Genomic DNA, 23,357 nt, shown 5'->3' with positions numbered 1-23,357 from the left:
CTATCTCTCTCTCTGGAGTCCATGCCTCTGTTAATACAAGAAAGGACTTTGTTTGCTTTGGAAACCGCAGCTTGGCATTGCATGCTTTTTCTAAGCTTATGATTTACCAGAACACACAGATCCTTCTCCGCTATGGATTCCCCCAGTTCTACTCCGTCTAGTATGTATGATGCATGCATATTCTTAGCCCCCAAGTGCATAACTTTACATTTATCAACATTAAACCTCATTTGCCACATAGTTGCCCAATGAAACAGTGCACTGAGGCCAGCTTGTAAGTTGGAGACATCCTGTAAAGAAGTTATTCCACTGCAAAGCTTGGTGTCATCTGCAAACACTGGAATGCTACTTTAATCCCAGACCCTATATCATCTATAAAGATATTAAAAAGTAAGGGTCCCAACACTGAACCTTGGGGTACACCACAGATAACCTTAGACCATTCATAGTAAGAATCATTAACCACTACTCTCTGAATTCTATCTTTTAGCCAATTTTATATCCATTTGCAAACTGATCTTTCCAAGCCTGTAGACTTTACCTTACACATTAAACGTGTGTGGGGAACTGTGTCAAACGCTTTTGCAAAATTCAAGTATACTACGTCCACAGCCACCCCTCTGTCCAAGGTTTTACTTACCTCCTTATAAAAAGAAATCAGGTTTGTTTGCCAAATTCTGTCTTTCATGAATCCATGCTGTCTGTTGCTTAAAATATTTTTTCCAGCAAGAACTCATCTATGTGGTCTTTTATTAAACTCTCCAATATCTTCCAGAATATAGAAGGTAAACTAATCGGTCTATAGTTACTTGGCAAAGACTTTGCTCCTTTTTAAATATAGGCACCACATTGGCCCTACGCCGATCTAGCGGTACTATTCCAGTCCTTAACGAGTCCCTAAAAATTTTAAACAAAGGCTTCAAAATTAACAAGCTACTTAACCCCATAGCTCTAATACTGCCTACAGGCCTTACTGCTGGCTGCAACGCATGCCAACCAGCTCCAACGAATCTTAGGACTAAGGACTGCCCCTAGTTGTAATCACCTTAAAGCTCTAACCACTGACCAGTTAAGTGGCCCTGTCTATTCATTTGGGTGAATTCGCTGCAGCTGTCAGTAAGGCATACAGGCAGTAATAGAGCTATGGGGTTAAGTAGCTGGTTATGTAGCTCCTAGTGGCTTAATCCCTAGCAGTGGCAGCAAGTAGTGGCCGCAAGGCCTGCTCATCAGTCCCGGTAACATTGCATTAGTTTCCCCTCTGATCAGGCATCCACTTGCTTAGGTTGCTTAGGGTTACTCTGGCAGGCAGCATGGCAAAGACAGCATCTGAGCAGTGGCTCTGTCTCTCCCCGATTCAGTTCCAGAACTGTAGTAGCTTCCAATGGCGTGGTCTCCCTCCGTCTCTAGACTCTGGAGATGAAACCTCACTCACCACAATGGCACCGATAATTTGCTGCAGACTGCAGAGTTCCCCCAAATAGCTGGGGGTTTACCTTGACTCAGGCACTCTCTTTCTCTGGCACTCAGCCCTTCCTGAAACTCCCCTGTTTTTTCTGTGTCTCTGGATGGACAAGTCAGCATCTCCCTATCTTCATCTTGTGGCCAAAAGGAGAAATTGCATAACAAATAATTTTTCATTTCTCAATGCCTGCTACATATGCATATGACCAAAACTCCAATATTCACCAATATTCCACCATGGTTATTTACCTGGCTTCTGTAGCATATTGCAGCTCAAACATACATGGCAGGTACAAAGAGTAAGGAACAAAAGCCTCTCATTGTGATACACTGCTTTATTAATTAATATATTGAAAGCCAATGCATTTACATTTAGAATTACAACAACCTCCTTTTATACAGGAAGCGCCGCTCTATCTATGCCCAGCATGCACATCTGTCAGATAATACACTACTTTGCCCTGAAAATTGTTGCAATTACAAATGTTTCTGCATTGTCAGGATTATTTATTTTGTTTGTATTGGTATGACACAAAAAAGTGTAGAAACAAAAAGCCAAATGTGACTCATTCCACACAAAACTCCAAAAATGGACTTGACAAAATTAGAAGGTTAGATACATTAACCACTTGCTGACTGCCTAACGATGATTTACGTCAGCAGACAGCCCCTCAAAGGCAAAGCGATGTAGGTCTACGTCGCTAGCCTGTGAGGCTCTAGGGAGCGAGCACGCGCCACTGGAGGCGCGCTCCTGCTCCCGCTCGCTAACGGACCCCCCCACGCGTGTGCCCGGCGGACCCGATGTCCGCCGGGCACTCGCAATTCTTTATTACAGCAGGAGAAAGGCAGGCGGCTAATGTAAACACAGCCGCCTGTCATTCTCCCCTGTGTAAGAATGAAGATCATAGGGTTCTGCTATGTAGGACCGTTGATCACTGTTCTTACACCACTAGCCACATCCAATCACAGTTAGAAGCACGCCCCCTAGGGACACACTTAACCCCTCCCTCTTAAAAAAATTATAACCCCTTCACTGCCAGTGTCATTTTTACAGTAACAGTTCATATGTATAGCACTGATTACTGTAGTAATGTCACTGGTAACCCCAAAAGTGTCAAAAATGTCAGTCAAGGGTCCGATCTGTCCGCCGCAATGTCGCAGTCCCGCAAAAAAAATCGCAGATTGCCGCCATTACTCGTTAAAAAAAACAACAAAAATGACAAAAATCTTTCCCTTAGTTAGTAAATGCAATAACTTTTGCGCAAACCAATCAAAATACGCTTTTTGCGTTTTTTTTTTTTTACCAAACATATGTAGCATAAAACAAATTGGCCTAAAATGTTAAAATTTTGATTTTTACATTTTTTGGGGGGGGGAATTTCATATAAAAAAAATGTGAAAAATTTTGTTATTTTTGCAAAATTTACGCACTTTTTTGTTTATAGCGCATGATCAAAAAATCGCACAGGTGATCAAATACCACCAAAAGAAAGCTCTCTTTGTGGGGAAAAAAAGGACGTCAAATTCCTTTAGGTACAGTGTCGCACGACCGCGCAATTGTCCATTAAATTCACGCAGTGCCGAATCGCAAAATAGGCCCTGGTCAGGAAGGGGGTAAAATCTTCCGGGGCTTAAGTGGTTAAGGACAAGTTTATTTTTCAAAAAGGTGGCTTTTCTTTAAACAAATTGTGGTCTTGTGGTCTTGTAGAGAGAATTCTTGCTAGTGTTTTATCTCTAAGCAATATGGGCCAGTGCTGTTTAAAATCTTTTATATATTGGTTGTTAAATTTCTTAACCTCCTTGGCGGTGATCACGAGCGTGACTCGGGGTTGATTTTTTCTATCAGGAGCGGTAACCCCGAGTCACGCTCGGGGTGGATGTGCAGAGAGCGCAGCGGTGTCTCTTACCTTCTCCTGGCGATCCAGCGATGATCTCTCATTGCTGAGATCGCCAGCCGAGAGTCCCGCCGCTCCTCCGTCCTCTGTTGGTATGATCACTTCCTAGTTCCGTTGGAACTTCCTAGTTCCCGCTGCATGGGAGCGGAACTAGGGAGGGAAATTCAAAAAAAAAAAATGTTGCACCAAACACAACACATTTTATATTATATATATATATATATATATATATATATATATATATATATATATATTAAATAATAAAATTATATTATTGATTTGATTATAATTCATGCGTTTGTGTTTCAAATTTATCACATCTGGGATGTTTACTAGAGTCTTGTTTTGGTCAGGTTTAAGTCAGTAATTACTAAGAATTATAGGCCTATAATACATAACGCCAAATTTCCATGAAAAGAATTGTACCGCTTTTGGTATGTAATTCCTGACAGAATCATACCGCCAGGGAGGTTAATAAACACTATCCTATAATTCCCTCCTTTTTCTTTTTATCCTTCAAAAATTATTTTCTGTCCATGCTTTTCACAAGCCTTTTTACATCTTGTTATAATTGTTTTGTACACCTTATTTTACATCTTTATAATAGGATGTCAGCCTGTAGTTCAAAATCATCCTCAGTTTCTCTTGATCCACATAAGCTGCCCTTTTGATATCCGGCAGCTTGTTGTATGTATGTGCCTGTTACAATTGGTTTCCTTGAAATAAGTATGGGTACATCATTTACCATTCTTTTTGTATAATACCAGATCCAAAAAGTTTACATGTTCTCTATCCCATCACCCTATAAAGAAGATGTTAAAAATTCCTGAAGGGATTCCATGGAGAATTCCCATAAGTCATATGTCATCTTTATACCTCTTAAACTTAATCTGCGGACCTAATTTGCCATAGATCTCCTCACGTTCCCATTTGCTCTTAAACATTTTAGCAACACTGGGAGCATATTTGGCTCCCATGGAAACATCCCTTTTTTGTCTATAAAATATCTTATTGTGCCAGAAAAAATTACTCCCCATTGCTAGTTCCAGGGTTGGAACCTGTTCTGTATGAGTCACCATACCGCCTGAACTGTGGGGTACTATCCACTCTGGGGCTGGGGTTCCCCACTAGTTCTAATGAAGCCCCTTTTTTGTTGTCCCTATAAACCATGAGTATTCTCTTACATTTTCCTTTCTGTAGGGGCTTTTAGGTGTGCCATGTGAGATATTACTAGTTTTCTCTTCCCTCTCCGCAGAGGATGCTTTAGAATCAATAAATATCTCCCCCTTCTCTTCCTGCCACTTATAAACAGCTTTGTGTTTATAACCATCAATATACTGTATCTTATTCCTAGTGTCCATTTCCAATTGCTATAGAAATTCCTGTAACTGGTTTGTCCTGTCTTTATATTCTGTTGTTTCCCTAAATTGAGAGAGTTTATCCCTCAACGCTTTCAGATTTGCTTTCTATTTTCTGTAACTTTTCTTCCTTCTAGGAACTATTAACTACTTGCTTGATGGGCACATATACCCCCTTCCTGCCCAGGCCAATTTTCAGCTTTTAACGCTATCACACTTTGAATGATAATTATGCAGTCATGAAACACTCTACTGTAATCAATTTTTATCAGTTTTTTGAGATAGAGTTTACTTTTGGTGGTATTTAATCCCCACTTTTTTTTTTTGTTTTGCTAAACCAGCAAAAAAAAAAAAAAAAAACGAACATTTAAAAAAAAAAATAAATAAATATATATATATATATATATATATATATATATATATATATATATATATATATATATATATATATATTTTTTTTTTTTTTTTTTTAGTTTCTGTAATACAATTTTGCAAAAAAGTAATTTTTCTCCTTCACTGATGTGCACTGATGGGCACTGATAGGCTGCACTAATGGGCACTGACAGGCTGCACTGATGAACACTGATAGTTGGCACTGATGAGGAGGAACTGATGAGGCTGCACTGATGGGCCCTGATAGGCGGCACTAATGGGCCCTGATAGGTGGCACTAATGGGCACTGATAGGCGACACTAATGGGCACTGATAGGCGGCACTAATGAGGAGGCATTGATGGGCTGCACTGATGGGGAGGTACTGGTGGGTACTGATGGGGCTACACTGATAAACATGATCAGTGCCCTGATTTTCTGTGTACATGTCGTCCCCTGTCAGAATTGCCAGTTACCGACTCTCCTCCCCTGTGCTGTGACATCACGTGAGGTAAGTCCTGCCGAAGGACACAGTGATCACAAAGCATGCCTGATGCCTTCCCCAGGGGTCATGTGAGGGGCAAGGTTCTGGGAGGACATCCATGGAAGCCCTCCTGGAAGAACAGAGCTGCGATGTAGCCGTCTTTCGGTCATAGCACGGTAAGGAAGTTGTTAATTTAAGGAGTTTAGTTTCACTTTCATTAAATAATTGATACCATTTGTCAGTTACTTCTTCAGCCTTCATACCATCATTTGGTACTTCATCCCACCTAGTCCCCTATGGGTAATTCCATCCTGCATGTATTTTTCTAAAGTGGTGGTATCCCACCACATTCTTATTTGTCTACCTAGGGTGTTTTTTAGCTGCTTATTTAAGGAGTAACAATATGCTGGATCAAGTGTAGTAGGTGGGTTTTTCTGGTATATATGGAGAGGAGGGATAACCGAAAGTACCTGCTTCTGAAGTAATTGGAGATTGATGATGAAATGCATTGGGTGGGACTTCTGGGTGATATCATATCCACTCTTTGGAGCTGTCACAGTCAGGGGTTAGACTCAAATAGCAGTAGAGAGGCTCCCATCTTCCAGCTGGATAAGTACACAAGCAGGTCACCCTGGCGGATGACACAGGCTCATCTGAGGTTTATTGTGTAAGTACTAACTGGTATTCACCAGAGCTCATGATGGCGGAGATGGGTTTTGCTGTGTTAGTATCTCCAGGATTGCCCCACAAGGAAGTGAGCAAGCTGGGGTCCAGTAGCAGATACAGCAAGTAGGGATGAAGCAGAAGCTAAGTCGAGGAACAAGCCAAAGGTCAATAATGAATGGTTGAAGGTTGGGATCAAGCAGAAGCATAGTTGAGGAACAAGCCAAAGGTTGGTAAAGAGTGGTAGTGGAGATAAGGACAGTTGAAGGTATGCAATGGAGCAAGATATCAGCTGGAGAGAGCACAATAATCTAGCAAAAAGAAAGGCAGAAACATAGCTTAAGCAAGGAAGTTCATGAGAGGAGAGTTCAAGGTTCCCCAGCAAGAAGAGACAAAGCAAGATTGTTCTAAGAGATCAGTCAAAGCACTGCCCAGCATCTTAGGTGGCTCAGTAAGAACAGCTACTGCCAAATGAAGCAAAGGTCATGGGTTCAGATCCTGGTCCTGAAAGGAGTGCATGCTGAGCACAGATAGAGCAGTGCTTTCTGGTTAACAAGTGGTTTTTGTCATTTTGAATGTAAGGCTTTTATTATTGTAATTAATAAAGCAGTATTTTACGAGAGGCTTTTCTTTCTTTCTTCGTACCTGCCATGTATATTTGAGCTGCAATATGAGCTACTAAAGCCGGGTAAAGTGGAATGTTGATTGAAGTATTGGTTGCATACATACCCTGGGCTCATTGGTGCATTTTGACTCACTTGTTAACACAAAGGGTAAATTCCTCCTGGTGAGTGTGGTGGGAAGTTGGGGATCACGTTGTGAAAGGTGTTAAAAGGCACTCAAGTGGAAGACACTAGAAGGAGAAATCACAGATGCTGCACCAGTGTTGATGTGTTTTGGAGTGGCACACAGCACTATCACCTAATTAGGAGTCTTTGATTACACATACTGTATATGTTGGACTGATTACAGCATTTGATCACTTTATTGTAATTGATGTGCTTAATATTATAATTGATATGTAGTTATTGTTTTTACAGTGATGTACCGTGTTTTTGGGATTTCTTACATGTAGGAGTGTCTAGGCACCTTGTGATAGCAGCTGATAATAGAATTGTACATTGTCCATATTTACTGTAAATAGCGCAGGTGATTTTGGAAGCTTTTCAGCATTTATGCTGTGCTTCATTAAGACTTCCTCTCATTTTCTAATTTGTCAATGGGACAAGAACTAAAAGGATATCTCTCAAATGGGCACACAGAAAACAAGACAACATAATAAAAGTTCAAACTCTTCATCGCACTGTTAAAGACTTAAAAAAAGGTTACCTATTAAATAAGTTTCAACTGTAGCAACATATAAGCCTTAGAGCAAAGGTAAGGTCTGCCATTCTATCTCTTTATCATGTAATATTCTGCAGCTATTGAACCAATACCCACCCAAATAATAATATGACCAATAGACTCTTGCCAGGACGTTAGAGCATAGACACTTTAAAATGAAAAAAAAGTTACCCAGTGGTTGTCCCATTTCCACATAATGACGGCAGGCCCAAGAGATCTTGCTGGATTCATGCTTGCTCCAGTGTAGTTTATCTATATCAATATTGAAAAGGAAGATATTTTCTACAATAAATCATTAAAGGTCAACATATAAAAGTAACTTACAGACAGCGGAGACAGTTTTTGTGGGTTGACCAGTTTTCCTGAAAATATAGTATAGGCTATAACGGAACTATTCATATATACTAGCACATTGTAAATTCATAAGGTAATTATTGGAAAACAAAACAAAATCACTGTTTCCTGACCACATTTTTAAACTATTTGACAAGTGTACTTTAACCCCTTGGAGCCAGGGGCCTCCCGGCCCTTTAAGGAGTTTAGGATGCCAGGAGGAGGCAGGGTGTATTAACATGTGACCGCCATGATTGGCCGTCATGGCGGTCACATGATTGGAAAGCAGAGATTGGGAGCTTTCTGTTAGCCACCGGTAACTGTTCCGGGGGCACGCAAGGCTGTATTTGCACTTATTTGAAAATATGTGGTTGCTCAGTGCCAAGGCCCACCCACTGAAAGACCGCATGTTTGTGTGTGGCCAGTGCTAAGAGGTTAAATTGGTTCATTACTATAGTAAAATGTTGGCTATATGAATAAAATAGCCACTGTGAAAGAAACACACCTCTGTGTAATGCTAAATACATTTCATATCACATTTTAGCTTACAGCTAAAAATAGTATTCACAGAATTAATAATGTAAGCTAACAGCAGGAAAAAAAAATTATCAGCAACTAGCTTTCCATTCAGCTCAGTTAAGATTAGCTTGTGGACTGCCTCCCAAATTTGGATGGAACAGTGAGCTGACAAACCTATAAATTATTGGTTTGGTCACTAGCTCAATGGTACTGATTTTGTGGGAGGTACTTAGAATAAATGCCATCATGACTACTGAAACTCAGTGGCCTGCAGGGCAAGAAGGTTGTAGGCCATGAGATCAATGCTGATGATTAGACTGCCATTTCTGTAACTCATCTTCTGGAACTGAAGTTAAATGTTACTTTCTGTGGGGAACAAAGTTAGGAAGATATACCTAACTCATGCCCAATGCCTATGGTGAGGGTCACGCCCAAAGCCTAGGAGAAGACATTTGTGTATTGTGCTGAAAAGTCCTTGCATAACATTTTCAATAATCAGTGTTTCCAGGATCTTGTTGGAAAGATTGTGACATTATACTTTCCAGTGCAGAAGCCAGGGGTAAGTTAAGAGCTTATTTTCTATGGGGAATTTTTTTTTTACAACTGTCATGCGTGATTTGGGATGGGGGAGTGATTTAATTTTATTGCAAGGCCCGTTTTAAAAAAAAGCAAGGTAAAAAAAAAAACGTTGATATAATAAAAATATACAAGGGTTTTGAGTTAAATTTAAAAATAGTTTAATTGACACTGATCTGAACTAACATCATATGTTGAGACATATTTTACTTTAATTACACACTGCAGCTAGAAACATGTTTGAGTATGAGGAGATGTAAATGCGTGAGGCATGAAGGTGTTGTCTCTCATGATTACACATTGCAGTAGCCTGTTATATTGATACTTTGAGATTGGCCCATGATGCAGGCTTGCACAGGCAGGAATCTTACAGGTGACCTTACAGCAATCTGACCTGTCATTTGACATGTATTTTTGGACACAGCATTCTTGGTGTATAGAAGGTCCTAAGATTCACTTCTATAAGATGTAAGTATTGTCAAAATTATGAGCATGTCATGTAATCATAATTTTAATGGTATTTTAAAAACAAAATTAGCAAAATGAATACCTGATTGTTTCTACATTCCAGTCCTATCATACACTTATAACACAATGAAGTATTTTATTCAAATGATATAAAGAAAAATGTGAATATATTGGTGTAAGAGTATTTTTTTAAATAAACTCTTATCTAAAAATGGAAAATAAATGGAAATAAATAGGAAAGCAGGATTATTTGTAATAGTACTAGTAGTAGGGAGTAGTAAAACAACAGGTAATAGTTCTACATCTGATACCTATGTAATAGATAATTAGAAGGTCAATGATTATATGCAAAATGCAATAAGAAATGTTATCCAATAAAATCTTAGTTTACTAAAACCTGACCAGTAATAGATAAATCCTGATTAAGTTTAGGTTCACATCTATGCGTGCTGGGCTTGATGTGTTTTTTGCACAGTGTGTTTTTGCAGTGTGTTTTGCATTTTTAAACCCTTGTTTTTTATACGTTTTTGCATTTAGTTTTAATGCATTTTGCGTTTTATGTTTTTTTTCTCTTTAAACACACTATAAATAGCTGGTTGCTAAGGAGCATAGCGGGAAGCCGGCCACCGTGTCCTTAACAACTGATGAGTAATCAGCTGTCAGCAGGGTTCCCCGAATATTATAAAAAAAGTTTCCGGCCAAAAGAGAATTGTGAAAAAAATGGCGTGGGGGTCACTCCCCCCCCCCCCCTCCAGGGGAGCCCTGTAAAAAGGCTGCACCACTTTTGCCAGACATACCTAAAGTTTTCTGGTGAAGAGAAGTAAAAAATCCCTGCTGAGTAGGGGTTAAAGACAAGGACAGAGCGCAGGCCATCCCCACCAGCATGGATGGTGTAAACTGTATCTGAGCAGAGGCCGGTTCCAAGCCCCACTGGGGATCCTCCTCCAGCCCTAATGGAGCTGTGCCAGCTCCCACCAACAGCCCCCTGCTGGCCAGGTCAGAAACCTGGATTCAGCCGGTGAGTAGAGAGTACCTGGAGCGGAGCTTCAGCCTGGAATGGGGGTCAGGAGGAGGCCAGGAAGAGGGAGAGTGGGAGGGGGACCGAATTGCTGCACCATGGGCCTCCGGTTTGTACTTGCCCCCTGGGCCAGAAGTTGCCAGTCAGCCCCTGCCCCCCCCCCTCCCCAGGTTCCTTTCAGGCTCTTCGCATCTAATATGGATTTTGAGGGGACACCCCACGCCAATTTTTTTTTAAAAATGGCGTGTGGTCCCACTAAAATCCATACCAGCCCCTTATCCAACCATGAAGCCTGGCAGGTCAGGAAAGGGAGGGGACGAGTGAGCACCCCCTCTTGAACCATACCAGACCCCATGCCCTCAACATGGGGGGGTGCTTTAGGGTGGGGAGCTCTGCCCCCCACTGCAAAGCACCTTGTTCCCATGTTGATGGGGACAAGGGCTTCTTACCGACAACCCTAGGTGGTGGTTGTGGGGGTCTGCAGGCAGGGGGCTTATCAGAATCTGGAAGCCCCACTTCAACGCCGTACCCAAAATTGTACCCCTACCCATTCACCAAAAAAAAAGAAGTGTAGTGTTACAAAACACAAGAGACGGTCCGTTATTAAAAATTGTGTCTTCTTCCTCTGGTGTTTCTTCTTCCTCTTCTCCCTCCGGTGTTTCTTCTCCCTCTTCACTCCAGTGATGTCTTCTTCGTCCGCTGCCACTGCTGCCTGCTAAGAATAAAAAACATGATCTTCCTCCATCTCTGTCTGCCATTCGTTGTGTTAGCTTATGCTGTCTGACATTTTCTATATAGCCATTGGGTGTGGCCATCCGGTGACATAACCCAGAGATCCTGCCCCTTGTGTCGTCATATTTTTTTCACAATTTTTCTGGCAATTTTTTTTTACAGTTAGCTGTCAGTGGGGAACCTCCCTGACAGCTGATGACTCATCGGTTGTTAAGAATGTGGCAGCTGGCTTCCCAGCCTGCTCCTTAGCAACCAGCTATATACAAGGTTTAAAGCAGAAAAATAAAAAACGCAAAATGCAAAACCCATTAAAAAACCGCATCACAAACATAATACAATACTTGCGTTTCTGGTGTGATTCCACTGAAGTCTATTACACACAAAACGCATAGATGTAAATGTGTACCATAGGAAACTATGTTATATGGTTTGTAGTTTGTTTCTGAAAACTGCAAAATGCACTAGAAAATGCATAGGTGTGAACCTAAGGTTCTAGCAACTGATTTGATTAACTCCACTTTACACCATGTTCTTTGCTTATTGAATAAGCTAGCTTGACTTGCTTGTGTCCTGCGGCTATGCATAGCTGATAAAGTTTGGTGTCTGAAATGTGGGTTATGTAAATGTTTTTGACTTTTGTATTTGATTTAATGTCTTAAAGTGTTACTAAACCCACAACAGTAAAATCAGTCTGTATATGTAGTAAAGCATGCTTGTTATACTCACTATGGTACTGAAGGGGTTAACCCTCTTCATTGTGTAAAAAGGCGTTTTGAGCCTGTCTTCTCTGATCCTCCCCTTCCTCCACTGTCTCGAGAACAGGAACGCATAAGACAGAGCCTTTGGAGTCAGGCTGCACATGCTCAGTTTGGTGTATATTGCTAGAGGGTTTTTTTTTCTTGTGAGAGTACATGTGATCAGCACAGGGCCAATCAGCACTGTCCAGACAGAGGGTCAGGGGTCCTGAATCTTGATAGGAAAGCTCAGTGCATTATGAAAACTCCTTCTATAAGCTTTAACTAGTGCTCGGCTGACACAGATAGTTGTCACAAGACTGCTTTATATTGCTGATGAGAAAAGGTATTTAGCATTTTTTATTTACTAAAATAATTGTAGTTCCATGTTCTGTGTGCTGTGGGAGACCAGGTATAGTGACTGTAGGGTCTGGGGTTTAGAAACACTTTAAGCATTTTTAGTACAGTTTTTCCAATACATTGCATGATTCCCACCCAAAATAAATTACAGTAGCAGTCTTATGTGCAGAAAGCTGAAATTCCCTTTTTTACGCCTAATTTGCAATAATATAATTCTCACATAAAGCATATGGTACATAAAACATATCTCCATGGTCTGTAAATTCCATATGGACAACAGTTTATAAACATCTTTATAACACAAAGTGATCATAACATGCAGCCATGTAGATTTACAAGCCTGTCACTCAATGTCTACAACCACATCTACTAATCATCAGAAATAATCATCAACATATTTACCATAACTGAACAGTTTAATTCTGAACCATCTAAAAGTACAATTAAATACAGACAGAAAGTCTGGCTACAATTTTAGCCTGAACGAACTACTTACTGCAAATAAATGTCCAAATACAACAGAAATTCCAATTGCAAGGGCTGGTAGCCTGTCCTTGTTCTTTGGATCACAGCTTGCAGAAATGGTAAACACTAACTGAAAAGTAATTATAAGTTCTATTAGGAGCCCATGACCAATGGAAAGTCTTTCATTGATCTGGTGAAAGAAAAAGTAATATGGGAAATTTACAAACTTTTTTTGCAAATTGAGTTGACATAAAGGATAAATAAGGAGAATGTTAAGATTTGGTTATGCAGTAATCGTCTGTTTTATCTTTGCAACAAGCAATAATTAGGTGTCACCCCAAACTTTGAGGAAACATTTATGACAGCATACACACACTATACTACCAGAGATGTACAGTCATAATGTTATGTTCCCTGCATGTCTCATACAAGGTGTATGGTTAGAATTTGGATGTCCTGTGATGTGCAGTATATAGTTAGAATGTTGCTATCCTCCGCTATAGCCATTATGCAGACTTGGCTCTCCTTTACTGGGGAACTTACTAGCTTCGAAATAAGGATTTTCCAGAATTCACATTTCTGGTGACATTAAGGTTTTTCAGAGAAGAATGGTATGGTTCACATAGAAATTATGCAAATGATTGTGCAATTATGTAAATGAAAGCTATAAACATAAAAAGTCTCAATGTACATATTGGGACATAGTAGGCATGTCAGCTGGACACCTGCCTGAATGATGTCCCTATATAGAGGTCAGCACCTCAAACTAGAGTACAGAAGGTATGGCACTCATAAAAGGACTTATATTTATTGGTCTGATGCCTTGCCGGCTTTACTATTTTAACAGATACCTACCATTTGTGACTGTTTTTTTTATTAGCTCACCTATAGTCTCCTTTGACAGAAGTCCTAGTTCTATTTGTCTTGTTTTATATTGCATGTGCCTTTTGGTAGAATTTCGGGGGGGGGGGGTTGATAACCAGTGCTGCATTACATTTTAATGTTGACCATGTTTTTTAACATGTTTTCATTTACTGTATTTGTGCTTTACCATTAAGCTTGTGGTATATTTGGACAGACAACGTGTGGTCTGGAGGTCATTTTGAACAGTTCTGATTTTTTTTATGTTATTGCAACACAATCATAGTCCATAGTTCAGGTTGTGTTTTTTTGTTTGATATTATTTTATTCTCTATTTTGTTTTTTTCTTACCAGATTGTTAATGCTCCACATTTCCTATGGATAGGAAAGGCCTACCATCTTGTCTTAGAATCTGTATCTTTCCTAGAAATGGTGATTATAATAGTATAGCTATCCAAAGGGCAGTCATGAGTCGACATTAACCACTTGCTGGCTGCCCACAGTAGTCTTACTGCGAGCAAGCAGCAACTACAGGCCAGGTGATCTACGTGTACGTTGCCTAGCATATGCGCACTGGCATGCCTCTCCTGCAACTGCTATGTCCACCGGACACAGGGGCTTACGGCTCCCGGTAGCTACACTATGAGTGGCTGGGGTATCAGGTGATCGCTATGCGATCACATGATCACAATGTTAACATATCTGTTATGAATGGGTTTCATTCATAACAGCAGTGCTTAGTATTGTGATGGTGTGATTGGCCCACAGCTACCACATGGTACCTGGGTCAATCACAGCACCCTGTACCATGTGATAGCTGTGGGTCAATCACAGCATCACAATAGTAATCACAGATATTATGAATAAAAAGTGATAAGCCTCCACCTGTTAGTTAACCACTTTACCACCGGAGGATTTTGCTGTCTTACGTCTGGGCCACTTTTTGCGATTCGGCACTATGCGAATTTAACTGACAATTGCGCGGTCGTGCGACGCCGTACCAAAACGAAATTTACGTCCTTTTTTCCCCATAAACAGAGCTTTCTTTTGGTTGTATTTGATTACCTGTGCGATTTTTACTTTTTGCGCTATATAAAAAAAATAGCATAAATTTTGAAAAAATAACAATATTTTTTACATTTTTTATATGAAATTCCCCCCTAAAAAATGTAAAAATCTAATTTTTTTTAAATTTTTGGCCAATTTGTTTTCTGCTACCTATGTTTGGTAAAAAAAATCACAATAAGCATATTTTGATTAGTTTGCGCAAAAGTTATTGCGTTTACTAACTAAGGGAAAGATTTCTGTAATTTTTGGTGTTTTTTTTTTAACGAGTAATGGCGGTGATCTGAGATTTTTTTTTTTGCGGGACTGCGACATTGCGGCGGACAGATCGGACCCTTGACTGACATTTTTGACACTTTTGGGGTACCAGTGACATTACTGCAGTAATCAGTGCTATATATATGCACTGTTACTGTAAAAATGACACTGGCAGGGAAGGGGTTAATTTTATTGGAGAGGGAGGGGTTAATGTATGCCTGGTGCTTACTAACGTGTGTGGGGGGTGGTGACTGAGTGACACGGGGACAGATCGCAGGTTCAGCTATGCTGAACCCTGCAATCTGACCCTGCCTGTCACTTAGGAGATCCGCCCGCTTGTGTTAACACAAGCAGGCGGATCTCCACACTCGATTCCCCGACGATCCCCCGATGCTCCTCCCCTGGCCCGACTCCCGCTGTGACTGAATACAGTGGGAGCGAGCCTCCGGCGGCACGGGCGCACCGCCGAGAAAGGGGAGTGTCTGGCGACGTAGGTCTACGTCGTCAGACCTACAAGAGCCACTTTTCCGCAGTAGAGCTCTAGTGAGCAGTCGGCAAGTGGTTAAGCTATTGCGCTCACCTCAAAATAAGACCCTTGTTTTACCAGTAGGTCTAATACACTTGTCTTTGTGATCAATCATAAGATGTAGGATCACAAAATCCTAGCCAGTAATCAGTGTTCAACATATGCGGCTAGAAGGACCAGACATAATCCACCAGCAGGGACTCCCCACATGTGAATAAACATATAGGGTTTAAAAAAAAAAAACAATCTAAGAGCGAACCATTAATGTAAAGATGAACAATTTATTTGATAGTTGCACTTACAAACATGTCGATTGGTAACAGCATAAGTGAATGGTAATGAGACCGAGCTGCCGGCGTTCCGACGGCTAATTGGAAGAGTGGCAGCTGGTGATGTCAGGCAAATAGCTCCTCCCCCGTATGCGTTTACGTCCAATAGGACTTCGTCAGCGGGGTGGAGCTACATATGGCATCACCTCATTAAATACGGCTGCCTCTGCTTAATAATTGCTCAAACAGAAAAACCCTTTACAATGACATCTAGTGGCCAAAAAGAGGAATGGTATACCCAGGTCATCACCTAATTGCTCAGATTAAAGAGTAAAATTCAAATAAACCTGTAATGTCATTCTCAAACATATTTCCTCAAAATAAAAAATGGGGAAATGAAAAAATGGAAATATAGTTAATTAAGAAATATATAAATAAATAACTAAACAACACTTCCTCCATAATTGATCATAAAAAAAGAGGGGAAAAATACAAGAAACCCCCACATAGGATCCCGCCAGGGGCGTAACTACAGGGGTTGCAGGGGTTGCGATTGCTACCGGGCCCCATGCTCCAGGGGGCCCAGTAGCAAACCAGTGGGTGAACTTCCAGGATTGCAAAAGTCACACTTGCGACCGGGCCCTGGCATTGCACCACTGTGGGGAGGCCCCAAGATTGCAGGAAGGGAGCCCACTGCAGAACTTGTGAAAGGATCCTGCTGCGGGACCGTAATAAAAGGCCATGCAACGAGAATAAAGAGCCCCAGGATTAGTGGGAAGAGCCCTGGGCTTGAAGGGAAGGGCCCCGGCCAGGGATCTGGGGGGCCCTTCATGGTTTCTTGCATCGGGGCCCTGAAGGCTCTAGTTACGCCTCTGGATCCCGCATAATAGCTCTACCCACTGTCATCTTCCAATATCATACCAATGGAACAATCACAACGCAAATGGACACAACACACAGTAAGAAATATAAAACCATATGGACATATAAAATACATATAATTACAAATGTAAACCTAAAAGCTGCAGGTCATATTTACATAAACAATGGGATAAAAAGTTATAAGACAAAAAACCATATTAAAAAGCAGAATCTATCGGATATATGACAGTTAAGAACAGAGTCCAGAATTTATCTATCGTATGTAAAACAGTTGAGATCAAAGTCCATATTCAATCCTGAGGGGACAAGAACCCCAGTCTCAAAAATCCACCATGACTCCCTTTGACTCAACTGTCTAATAAAGTGCCCACCCGCCAATGTTTCTCAACTCTCTCTATTCCCCAAAATCTTAAACTTCTGGGATCTCTGTTGTGATAATATCTAAAATGTCTGGAGACATTATGTGTCTTCAAGATATTATTAACATGCTCTCCAATTTGAACATGTAGCTCCCTAGACGTTCTTCCCACATATTGGAGGCCACAGCTGCACTCCAGCATATAGACTACCCCTTTACTATTACAGGTGATAAGATCCTTAATTACATAATTCCTGCCGTAACAGCTGCAGAGAAGGCCTTACATTTCCTGAGGTTATCCTTAGTCTGTTTGCATGCTGGGCATCACCCACAGGCATAAAACCCTGACAGGAAAGAGAACAGATTGCTTAGTTTCCGTAAAGGGGGGGTCAACTACTCCAGGGGCAATCTTGTCCCGTAGAGTAGGGGCCTTCCTGTAAATGAATTTAGGACATGCGGTCAGAACTTCATTAAGGACTCTGTCCCTTCTAAGGATACCCCAATGCTTGGAGATAATCCTTTCAACCTGTTTGTACTGGATATTATAATCAAGGATAATCTTATATTCATGCTTGGTATCCTTGATTTTTTTGGGGCCAGAAATCAAAGACTTCCTATCCAACTTATTAACTTTTTCAATGTCCTCCTGCAAATCAGAATGCTGATATACTTTTTGTTTTAATCTAAGGGCCAAAGTTTGAGATTGGGACAGGTAATCCGCTTCTGAGGAACAATTCCTCTTAATATGGACAAACTGTCCCTTAGGGATGTTGCACAACCACGAGCTGTGGTGGCAACTGTCCAAAGGAATATTGCCATTTTGATCTGTGGGCTTGAAATAGCCTTTGGTTTTAAGAGACTCCCCTTCCTTATAAATCTCCAAATCCAAGAACACCATGCTCTCGGGATCCAAATTCCACGTGAGGACTATGTTCTTATCATTGGAATTGAATCTATCCATGAAAACTTGTAGACTGGACATATATTCTCCCCAAACCATAAAGAGGTCATCAATACATCTGCGGTAGCAGAGGAGTTGCCCGGGGCGCTGATGAAAAACCATATCCTCCTCCCAATGGGCCATAAAAAAGGTTTGCCACACTGAGGGCAAAACAGGCGCCCATGGCAACTGCCCTCACCTGAAGATAAAACTGGTAATCGTACCAGAAATTATTTTGATTCAATCAAAAATCCAGACACCGCAGAAGAAACTCCCTATGTGCCCCCGGCAGAGCTGATCTCCCTAAAGCTCATTCTACTGAGGAGAGGGCATCCTGGTGGCCAATGATGGTATATAGCAAACTGACAGAGATCCCAGAAGTTTAAGATTTTAGGCAATATAGAGAGTTGAGAAACATTGGTGGGGTGGGCACTTTATTAGACAGTTGAATCAAAGGGAGTCATGGTGGATTTTTGAGACTGGGGTTCTTGTCCCCTCAGGATTGAATGTGGACTTTGATCTCAACTGTTTTATACCTGATAGATAGATTCTGTTTTTTAATGTTTTTTTTTGTCTTATAACTTTTTATCCCATTGTTTATGTAAATATGACCTGCAGATTTTAGGTTTACATTTGTAATTTTATGTATTTTATATGTCTTTATGTTTTTATAGTTTTATATTTCTATTTGTGTTGTGTTCATTTGCAGTGTGATTGTTCCATTGGTATGGTATTGGAAGATGGCAGCGGGAAGATGGCTTATTAAGCCGAGGCAGCTGTTGTCTCTCGTGGTGAGCAGTATTTAATGAGGTGATGCCGTATGTAGCTCCACCCTGTTGATGAAGTCCCATTGGACGTAATGCGTACGTGGGGAGGAGCTACTTGCCTGACATCACCAGCTGCCACTCTTCCAGTTAGCCATCAGAAATCTGGCCGCTCGGTCACATTACCATTCACTTAAGCTGTTACCAATCGACAAGTTTGTAAGTGCAACTATCAAACAAATTGTTCATCTTTACATTAGTGGTTCGCTCTTAGATTGTTTTTTTTTATACCCTATATGCTTTTTCATACGTGGGGAGTCCCTGCTGGTGGATTATGTCTGGTCCTTCTAGCTGCATATGTTGAACACAGATTACTGGCTGGGATTTTGCGGTCCTACATCTTATAATTGATCACAAAGACAAGCGTATTAGACCTACTGGTAAAACAGGGGTCTTATTTTGTGGTGAGCGCAATGGCTTAACTAAGAGGTGGAGGCTTATCACCTGAAGTGGATCTCTGGACTCAAATACCTCACTTATTATGCGATCCTTCTTTTTTACAAGCAGACATCTCAAGTCTCCCGCAAGTCGCGGGAGACTCCCGCTTTCCGCCCTGAGCTCACGGACACCCGCGAGCTCAGGGCAATATTCCGGCTCTGTGTGTGAGTCACAGTGAGTCAGATGACTCATCGATGCAGGCAGAAGAGTGACTGTGTCAGCAAGCCTGCACGGAGCCGAAGTAGATCCGGCTCACAGGCGGAGTGATATGAGTCATGCACTCCGCCTGTGGGAGGAGCTGCAGAGAGCAAGCAGAGGCTTTGCTCTCTACTACAGCCACATCTTTTACTCCAGGAGGCATTTTGGCGCGCGGGGGGACCAATCATCGTGACACCCCACTCTGTGACAGACACAGTGACCTAACCTGAGAGCAGCACCAGAGAGCCAGCACCTGAGACCAGTACCAGCAAATGACCAGCACCTATGACCAGCGCCAGTACCAGCACCAGTACCAGCACCAGTGACCAGCACCAGTGACCAGGCCAGTACCAGCACCAGTGACCAGGCCAGTACCAGCACCAGTACCAGCACCAGTACCCAGGCCAGTACCAGCACCAGTGACCAGGCCAGTACCAGCACCAGTACCAGCACCAGTGACCAGGCCAGTACCAGCGCCAGTACCAGCACCAGTACCCAGGCCAGTACCAGCACCAGTGACCAGGCCAGTACCAGCACCAGTACCAGTGACCAGGCCAGTACCAGCACCAGTACCAGTGACCAGTACCCAGGCCAGTACCAGCACCAGTGACCAGGCCAGTACCAGCACCAGTACCAGTGACCAGGCCAGTACCAGCACCAGTACCAGCACCAGTGACCAGCACCAGTGACCAGGCCAGTACCAGCACCAGTACCAGCATCAGTGACCAGCACCAGTGACCAGCACCAGTGACCAGGCCAGTACCAGCACCAGTACCAGCACCAGTGACCAGGCCAGTACCAGCACCAGTACCAGCACCAGTGATCAGGCCAGTACCAGCACCAGTACCAGCACCAGTGACCAGCACCAGTGACCAGGCCAGTACCAGCACCAGTACCAGCACCAGTAACCAGGCCAGTACCAGCACCAGTACCAGCACCAGTGACCAGCACCAGTGACCAGGCCAGTACCAGCACCAGTAACCAGGCCAGTACCAGCACCAGTACCAGCACCAGTGACCAGCACCAGTGACCAGGCCAGTACCAGCACCAGTGACCAGGCCAGCACCAGTGACCAGGCCAGTACCAGCACCAGTACCAGCACCAATGACCAGACCAGCACCAGTACCAGCACCAGTGACCAGGCCAGTACCAGCACCAGTGACCAGACCAGCACCAGCACCAGTGATGAGGCCAGTACCAGCACCAGTGACCAGGCCAGTACCAGCACCAGTACCAGCACCAGTGACCAGAGCAGCACCAGTGACCAGGCCAGTACCAGCACCAGTGACCAGGCCAGCACCAGTACCAGCACCAGTGACAAGGGCCAGTACCAGCACCAGCACCAGTGACCAGGCCAGTACCAGTACCGGTGACCAGGCCAGTACCAGCACCAGTGACCAGCACCAGTGACCAGGCCAGTACCAGCACCAGTGACCAGGCCAGCATCAGTGACCAGGCCAGTACCAGCACCAGTGACCAGTACCAGGACCAGCACCAGCACCAGTGACCAGCACCAGTACCAGCACCAGTGACCAGCACTAGCACCAGTGACCAGGCCAGCACCAGCACCAGTGACCAGGCCAGCACCAGTGACCAGCACCAGTACCAGTGACCAGCACCAGTGACCAGCACTAGCACCAGTGACCAGGCCAGCACCAGTACCAGCACCAGTGACCAGGGCCAGTACCAGCACCAGTGACCAGGCCAGCACCAGTGACCAGGCCAGCACCAGTGACCAGGCCAGCACCAGTGACCAGTACCAGCACCAGTGACCAGGTATACTGATTACATTTCATTTCATTATTCTCTGGTAGTGTTAAATTGGAAAGGGGGGGGGTGCGGCCCGTGCGGGGGGGGGGGGGGGTACAAGGGCGGCTTCGTGTGGGGGGGGGGGCTCACCTCCCTGAAATGAGTTTTTGCAGGTTGGGATGTCTGTACAAGTGACTTTTGGGCTTTACTATCATATTTGATCATTGATGTGTTTATGTTGATTGCGCTGCACTTCTTTATGTTATATGTTCTATTTTGGGTTTTATGATTAACCTTCAGTGTTCAGCTGCATTCTTTGTTTGTTAATGTTAATTGGGTCTACTCTTTGCGCTGATTGTTTTTTATCTTTATTCTGAATTAAACCTATTCATAACAGTTCAAAACATCGCTGTCACAGTAATCAGCAATCGAAGTGTAAACATATCCCTTTATGAAGAAATTTGATTTTATTGGATATGTTTTATAACAAAAAGTAGAAAATAGATTTTTTTTCAAAATTTTTGCTTTTTCCATTTATATAACAAAAATTAAAAAACCCAGTGGTGAACAAATACCACCAAAAGAAAGTCCTTGTGTGAAAAAAAATTATATAAATTTCATTTGCATACAGTCCCATCAATTACCAGTTAAAGTAGCACAGTGCTGAATAACAAAAAACGGTTTGGTCATAAAGGAGGTAAAACCTTCCTGAGGTTGATTGGTTAATGTGACAGCATTAGAAAAACAGGTTAGGATAGACAGTGCATTTGTGTAAATTTAAATGTGTGAGCAGAGGTTGATTTTAATGAAAATTATCTAAGTAGAGGAAATATTTACCATTGTTACACCTAGATTCCCAGTGATATCAGTTGGTGTAATAAGATATAATAGTCCTGCTCCCAAGATGGCTCCCAGGCATTGTGCCGTGATATAAAATACTGACTTTGCAAGTGTTAATTTTCTTGTGCACACAAGAGCGATTGTCACTGCAGGATTAATATGAGCACCACTGATATGCCCAAAGCAATGCACCATGGTTACAATACCATATCCAAAGCACAGGGATATAAGCACTAGATCTGCTGACTGGGGGCTGTCTGCTGAGGTCCAGCTGATTGTTGAGCCAAGACCAATAAAGACAAAAATAAGAGTTCCCACAAATTCTGCAGAGACGGCTTTCCAGAATGACTGCGTCCATACACCTTTAAAAGCCACCATAATGATTCTGTCTACAGTGCAAGTACCTGGCACAGAAAGGAAGAGTTTTATCAGAACTTACAACATAACAATATAATTGCTGACATATGTTTATAAGTGCTAAATGGGAAAGCATTATTCAAATAAATAATTTGATCAAAACCATTTTTCTAAGAAACATTCCAAAGATGCTGCTGGTTATGTGCACTGCTTGAGAATAGTTTCACAATCAACATCTGTGCTGCATGAATGGAATGTATAAAGCTTTAGAGACATATGGGTCCAAGACTAACTCTAGGCATGAGTGGCCTGTTTCAGAAAATATGCGTCACCTGCTCCCACGATATCTCCCTTTCCAAACGAACCTCTCATAAACCTTAAACTAAATGTAAGAATTCGCCATAAGCAGCAAACCACAGCTCGTTAATTTTCATCGTGTGAGATAATGGGGTTCAATTACTAAAGAAATACCAGCTGTTAACTTAGCAAGGTGGAACTTCACTTTGCAAAGTGCATGCTCACATAGTTTAGTAAATAAGGTGATATCATGCTCACTTTAAATGTGCAATCGCGTACATGAATCAAACAAATAATATTCCTGCACTTAAATAATCCAACCTATAAACTCTAGGAACAGCTCTAACCCCTGGTAATCCCCAAACACAAAAAATTAAGAATCTCTATGTTATATAGTGCAGCAATACTCAAAACATTTGCATACATATACAGTATGTGAATCAAAGATACTTACAAACCATATATTGCCAAAATAATTATTCATATATAAAAAAAGTGCATATACAAATAAAACCAAAAAAGTAATATATATTTTCCAACTAATGTGCTTGTGTTCTCCAAACCATATATAACAAATATATTCACAGTCCAAAGAGCCCCAGTGTAATAGAAAGTGCAACAAATGATCCAGATCATTCAGTGCTATTTATTAAAATAAAATCAAAGGACTTTGAGAATGTCCAGAGGGACGCAACATATCAGGTGGGACGTCAT

At 42.1% G+C, this 23,357-nt stretch overlaps 1 protein-coding gene across 1 annotated transcript in view; it reads right to left on the bottom strand.

The window, feature by feature from the left end:
- LOC309556874 (aquaporin-4-like) overlaps window positions 1-22,367 on the bottom strand; it is a gene marked incomplete at both ends in the record, with an annotated part of 46,375 nt that extends 24,008 nt beyond the window's left edge. Inside the window, 3 exons of the mRNA XM_082259407.1 lie at window positions 7,748-7,828; window positions 12,813-12,971; window positions 21,987-22,367. Coding sequence (XP_082115533.1) covers window positions 7,748-7,828; window positions 12,813-12,971; window positions 21,987-22,367 — 621 coding nt within the window. The remainder of the gene's footprint in view (window positions 1-7,747; window positions 7,829-12,812; window positions 12,972-21,986) is intronic.
- Between the last annotated feature and the right edge of the window lie 990 nt (window positions 22,368-23,357).

This window comes from Pelophylax lessonae, assembly GCF_965119305.1.
Source record: "Pelophylax lessonae genome assembly, chromosome: 5".
In the NCBI taxonomy this organism is placed as follows: Eukaryota; Metazoa; Chordata; class Amphibia; order Anura; family Ranidae; genus Pelophylax; species Pelophylax lessonae.
The sequence above is the reverse complement of the archived record's forward strand: the minus strand, read 5'-3'. Positions and strand labels throughout refer to the sequence as shown.